At 59.5% G+C, this 5,470-nt stretch overlaps 1 protein-coding gene across 3 annotated transcripts; it reads left to right on the top strand.

Moving 5' to 3' along the window:
* The first annotated feature begins 449 nt into the window (after positions 1 to 449).
* On the top strand, positions 450 to 4,504 carry CABP4 (calcium binding protein 4). Of its 3 annotated transcripts, none has more exons than XM_037135315.2 (6): positions 450 to 1,585; positions 1,974 to 2,004; positions 2,084 to 2,227; positions 3,223 to 3,332; positions 3,627 to 3,774; positions 3,859 to 4,504. In XM_037135315.2, exons 1-6 carry the CDS (start codon positions 1,211 to 1,213, stop codon positions 3,885 to 3,887), a joined length of 837 nt encoding a protein of 278 aa, XP_036991210.2. In that variant the 5' UTR covers positions 450 to 1,210; the 3' UTR covers positions 3,888 to 4,504. The 3 variants fall into 3 exon arrangements, with proteins under 3 accessions (XP_036991210.2, XP_036991209.2, XP_036991211.2); XM_037135314.2 differs by having other exon boundaries at positions 3,927 to 4,504; XM_037135316.2 differs by having other exon boundaries at positions 1,448 to 1,585; positions 1,850 to 2,004; positions 3,927 to 4,504.
* The last annotated feature ends 966 nt before the right edge of the window (positions 4,505 to 5,470 follow it).

A 5,470-nucleotide genomic window follows, 5' to 3' on the forward strand; every position in this document is an offset into this window, starting at 1 on the left:
CCCTCCCCCTTCTCCCAGCTCAGCTCCCGTTTGTCCCTTGGGGCTACCAAACAGAGAAGGGACTCCGAAGTGTGGTGAGGATGAGGGTGGCTGCTACTCCCCACTTCCCTCAATAGTGGAGGGCTCTCCCTCTCAGCATAGACAGCCCCAGTGGGAGTCGGGGGACGCCCCAGAGAGGCCGGATCCGCCTGTGGCCTGTGGCTCCAGCCACTTGGCCTTCAGCCCAGGGGCCTCTCCCCGCCCCCCACCCCGGGCTCTTCCTCAGGCAGACCCCACTCCGCAAGCTCCAGCCCCTGCTGGATCAGGGCCCTGGCTCGGCTTACCTGCGAGGTAAGGCTGCTGGCCAGAAGGAGCAGGGCGTGCCTGCCTGCCCAGCGGTCCCGCTGTCTGCAGGCCTCACGCCGAGGCCTGCTGCATGGCGCCGGGCGGCGCTAAGGCGGCCCGCCTGAAACCCAAGCTGAGGACGTTAATCATTCATGGGGCTGCTCACCGGGAAACCCTAACCCCAGCCCAGCGAGGCCAAGTGACCAACCAGGCCCCGCATCCTTGAAAATGCCAGGTGGCTGAAACCCCCACCCTGACCCCTCCGGCACAGTGCAAGCAATGGGCCCCCCAGGACCCACCTCCTCTGACCGCACCTCCATGCCCCAAATCCAGCGTTCAAGGTCTCTCTTCCCCAATTCCACACACCCTCTGCTCCAGCCAGGGTAGTACCCCACAAGGGGGCCGCAGTGGGCAATTCATTCCATCCTTGCCCACCTCCCAGCCTCCGCCCAGAGTCTTCCTCTCATCTGAGAGTCCTTCTCCTGTCCTCTCTTAGCTAAGTGCTGCCCTCGTCACACAGACGGGCTGAGTGAACCCTTCAACAATGTCGCCCCCATTTTACAGGCAAGGCTACCGAGGCTCGGAAGGCTGATTTTGCTGGGTCTCCCAGCTCACCAGTGGGCGGAGCTGTAGTCTGAAGCTCATTACAGCCACTGTGTCCTGGTACCCACCGTTGCTGAGAACAGTCCTCTTGGCCCATCTGCCCTGGCCACACAGGGCAGAGGGCCCCGATTAGGGCCTGGGCTGCCTCCCTCACTTAGCCTAATCCGCCTCAGGGCCCCACCCCAGGCCATGTGCTCTCAGGGGGCATAAGCAGCTTTGTGGGCCCTGAGAGCCAAGGGTGCTTTCTCACGCTCTGTCTCCGAGCCCTGTCGCCTGTCTTCCCATGGCCACAGAGCAGGTGAGGGGGCAGCATGGCCCAGACCTTGGTCCCAGCCCCCAGAAGCCCCCTGTGGGGGTCTCAGCTCCCAGGAGCAGTGCTGAGGGGCAACCCTTGACCAGGAGGAGAAGCACAAGGGAGAGGGGGCTCCGAGGGCCCCAGAAAGGCGCTGACAGCTCTGGGAGGCAGACCCCCGTCCAGTGTCCCGAGGCCCCCGGGAGCAGCAAGCGGACCTCGAGCACAAGAGAAGGGCCAGAGGAGCCAGCCCCTGCAGCCCCGGGAGTGGCCTCTCGTCGCCAGTCCCACCGGCACCGCTCTGCCCCGCACCATGACGCCGCTCAGAAGATGTACGGGCCTCTGCTCAACCGTATCTTCGGGAAGGTCAGGTGGGGCCTGGGCGGGGTTGGGGGGCCTGGAGGGGGGGCTATGGGGACTTGTGACCTCAGGTTCAGCCCACCTGGCCCCTAGAACTCGGGCCTCCTGCTGCTTCTGCTCTAAACTCTGGATCCTGACTGGGAGTTTGAGGAAGGGAAGGTCTGGGGCCAGCCTGGGAGTGGGTGGGCCTTGACCTCAAACCCAGGGTTCTGTGAGAACTCAGGCCCCAGGAGCAGGAAGAGGAGTCGCCTCTTGTCCTGGGGCCCACAGGACTTCGGCTGCTTTCTCCTGCCCTGCGGGACTGGCCCTGTGCAGGCCGGTGCGGGCAGGGGCTGGAGGCGGCCGGCCAGAGTCCTGGCTGGCCCCGAGGACATGCTGGCCTGTGCCTCCGCAGGACCGCAAGCTGGGCCCTGAGGAGCTGGAAGGTGAGTGGCCCTTGCTGGCAGCAGGGGGTGGGAGGCACTCCTGGGCTGGGCTCTTGGGCCTGACCCCCCTCCCCCGCAGAGCTTCAGGCTGCCTTTGAGGAGTTCGACACTGACCGCGACGGCTACATCGGCTACCGGGAGCTGGGCGCCTGCATGCGGACACTGGGCTACATGCCTACCGAGATGGAGCTCATCCAGGTCTCACAGCACGTCAAGATGCGAAGTCAGTGCCTCACGCCACGGGCCCCGGGGGGCTCCATGGGGGTAGGGCAAGGAGAGGGCAGTTTCCAGGGCAGTTTGACAGTTTGACACTGGCCCCTTCGGATGCAGAGACACCAGGGTGGGCATAGGGTGTCCAAGACAGGCCCCTGGGGCTCTGTGGGGGCCTCAGGTTGAACAAGCCTTCCTCAGCCCTTATGACAAAGTGCATCCTGCCGGTGCTGTCTGTCTCCTAAAGAGAGTGCCCTGGGGTCAGGTGAGGCTTAGCATGACAGAATCCCGGCCATTCCTCGCGATTAAATGAAGGATGGGCAGGCACTGTGTGCTTCTCATTAGCTGGTTTGTCCAACAGCAGATCCCCTCCATTCCAGGACCCCTGCCCTTGTTTATCTTTACGGTTCCACAGTGGGGTGAGATGCACTGGGAATGTGAGCATGTCCCTTCATGCTTCTCCCCTCCCCTCCCCTCCCCTCCCCTCCCCTCCCCTCCCCTCCCCTCCCCTCCCCTCCCCTCCCCTCCCCTCCTCTCTCCTCTTCTACTCTTCTCATCCCGATGCTATTATTTGACCATTTTTAATAAATGATGGCATTTCAGAACTGAGGGGTGACATGGGTGTGCTTCTTCAGGGGCATTTATTGCTGGGTCCACCCACTCGGTAGCCATGAACTCCAGCCCAAGGGCGCCGCAGGAGCAGGTTCCGGTGGCCCCGGACTAGAATAAGGAGGGCAGTTTACTCAGTCACCCAAAGCCACGCACCAGGAGGTGGCAGCGCCAAGGCTAAGGCCCAGAGCTGTCTGTTTCCGAAGCCTGCTCTTCCCCCCCACACGTGCGTGCTGCACCGAGTGCACCCCCAGACGGAAACGGGGCTCCTGCCCCCTCCCCCCGAGGGTATGGATGCTGGGTGTTCTTTCCTGAATGCAGAGTGAAGAGGGACTGGTCCTCATAATGTCCCTCCCTGGGCCCCGGCCCTCCACTGTGACACTCTGCTTGGCTCTGCAGTGGGTGGCCTCGTGGACTTCGAGGAGTTTGTGGAACTGATGGGCCCAAAGCTGAGGGAGGAGACGGCGCACATGCTTGGGGTGCGGGAGCTCCGCATCGCCTTCCGAGAGGTGTGGGGCGTGGAGGGGTGGGCGGTGCGAGGGCCGTGGGACGCTTCCTCAGCGGTCTCCCACCCAGGCCAGGGGAGGCGGAGAGCCGGGTCCTCAGCCTCTGGAGGCACAGGGCCCTGCCGGTAGTAGAACCAGGGCCGGGGAGGGGCCGGAGAGGGTTTGGCTCACCCCAGCAGGGGCAGTCCACCCAGGGAGGCTTCCTGGGGCAGGAGGGCGAGGGGGCATCCGAGGAGAGCAGATGGAAAGGGGGAGGTGGCTTGGGGTGGGAAGGGCTGAGCCCTGCCGGGACCCTAGTTTGACAGGGACAAGGACGGACGGATCACTGTGGCGGAGCTGCGACAGGCAGCGCCGGCCCTGCTGGGGGAGCCGCTGGTGGATCCTGAGCTGGATGAGATGTTCCGAGACGTGGACCTCAATGGCGACGGCACCGTAGACTTCGATGGTGAGTTTCCTTCCTAGAAGACCCACCCCTGCCCCTCCAGCTCCCAGGCTGAGCCCTGACCCAGACGGCCCCTCTCTGCCGCAGAGTTTGTGAGGATGCTCTTCACCCACTGAGGCTCCAGGCGGGACACTGCCTTGTCTCTCTGGCCCCAGGCAGAGAGACTGGCAGGGTCCCTGCTGCACACCCTCCCCCCAAGACCCCAGGATGAAAGAGACCAGCAGCCCGAAGCTTCTCCTGCCTCTGACAACACCCAGCTGGAGCACTGGCTTGTGATGGCACCTGTCCACTCGCACCTTAGCCTCCTTCCTTCCCGGAGAAAGGAGGTTCCAGGAGAAAAGCAACAGTCAACTGCCCATCATCGCCCAGTGAGAGCAAGATTTGGATCTCTGCAGCCCCTCGGGAGGGAGGGAGCCACCCAGCACTGGCAGCATTCAAAAACGGGGGTTGGGGGAGAGAGGGCTCTGGAAGGGACCCCTCCCACTACTTAAGCATAAAAAAAATACATATTTTGAAGTTGAACTCGAGCCCTGACTTGTGTGGCTCAGTTGATTGGGCAGCATCCTGCAAAGCGAAAGGTCACCGGTTCTATTGCCAGTCAGGGCACGTGCCCGGTTGCGGGTTCCGTCCCCAGTCGGGTGCATAAGAGAGGCAACCGATCTATGTTTCTCTCCCTCTCTTTCTCTCTCCCTTCTCCTCTCTTCAAAAATAAACAAATAAAATATTTTTAAAAGTGGAACTTGAAAAAAGGGATGACCCTAGGTACCAAATGAGAGAACTCCAAGCTGGGTGGCGGGAGGGAGTGAACCCTGGGCGCGGGTCTTCAGACCTGGAGGTCTGAGAGCCTGCGCTCTGGCACCAGAAGTGTCCAATGAAAGGCTTGTGAGGGCCCCGGGGAGCCGGACATGAGCCTGAGTACCTGCAAGGGTCTCCTGTTGTGTAAAAGGGAACCAAAACACAACTCCAGCTACCAGCCTGAGGAATTGGCATGGGTACAGGTGTCCAGGGCCTGGAGTGGAAAGAGTTACCCCAGGGAACCAAAAACTCAGGCCTGTGCGTCATGCTCTGGGGCATGAAAAGCTGAAGAAATAGGAAAAAATTGCTGTCAAGGGTACTCTTTCTACCCAGGACACACAGGACTTAAAACACACACACACACCCCTGTCACTTCTGAAGGTGAACTCATGATAAAATATTACAAATCACATAAGAAAACAAGCCACCTTTAGGAAGACTAGGCAGATGCAACAATGGGGAGAATTGGTACCCCAGAGTGTTAACAGAACCATTTAAAAGAGGCCATAAAGTAAATGCAAAAAAAATTGAGATAAAAGAAGGAAGAGAGACCAATATGCAATAATAGGATAGTATTAAAATTAAACAGGGAGATTAAAAAAATAACACAGTAGAACTTCTAAAAATAAAGACTATAGCCATTGGAATGAAAAAATCAATGAAGAAGTGTAACGGCAGATTAGACACAATTTAAGAGAGGATTAACAAATTGGAAGCTATTACCTGAATATCACCTTAATGTAGCACTGGAGGATAAAACGATGAAGGATTGTAAAGGGTAATTAAAAGTCATTAGGCGTCTTAGAAGGAGAAAATAAAGAGAAGGGACATGAGGCAATAGTCAAAGAGATGATGGCTGAAGATTTCCACAAAGTCAAGGGCTCGGGCTGCTGGAGCGCATGGC

This window comes from Artibeus jamaicensis, unplaced genomic scaffold (assembly GCF_021234435.1).
Source record: "Artibeus jamaicensis isolate MK-2021 breed Jamaican fruit bat unplaced genomic scaffold, CSHL_Jam_final contig_3109, whole genome shotgun sequence".
NCBI classification, from domain to species: domain Eukaryota; kingdom Metazoa; phylum Chordata; class Mammalia; order Chiroptera; family Phyllostomidae; genus Artibeus; species Artibeus jamaicensis.

Excerpts from the sequence above, each read along its gene's own strand:
- CABP4 (XM_037135314.2), top strand. The coding sequence starts at position 1,211 with ATGGCCACAGAGCAGGTGAGGGGGCAGCATGGCCCAGACCTTGGTCCC. Across the intron at positions 1,586-1,973 it reads TCAACCGTATCTTCGGGAAG|GACCGCAAGCTGGGCCCTGA; the intron begins GTCAGGTGGGGC and ends GTGCCTCCGCAG. Across the intron at positions 2,005-2,083 it reads GGGCCCTGAGGAGCTGGAAG|AGCTTCAGGCTGCCTTTGAG; the intron begins GTGAGTGGCCCT and ends CCTCCCCCGCAG.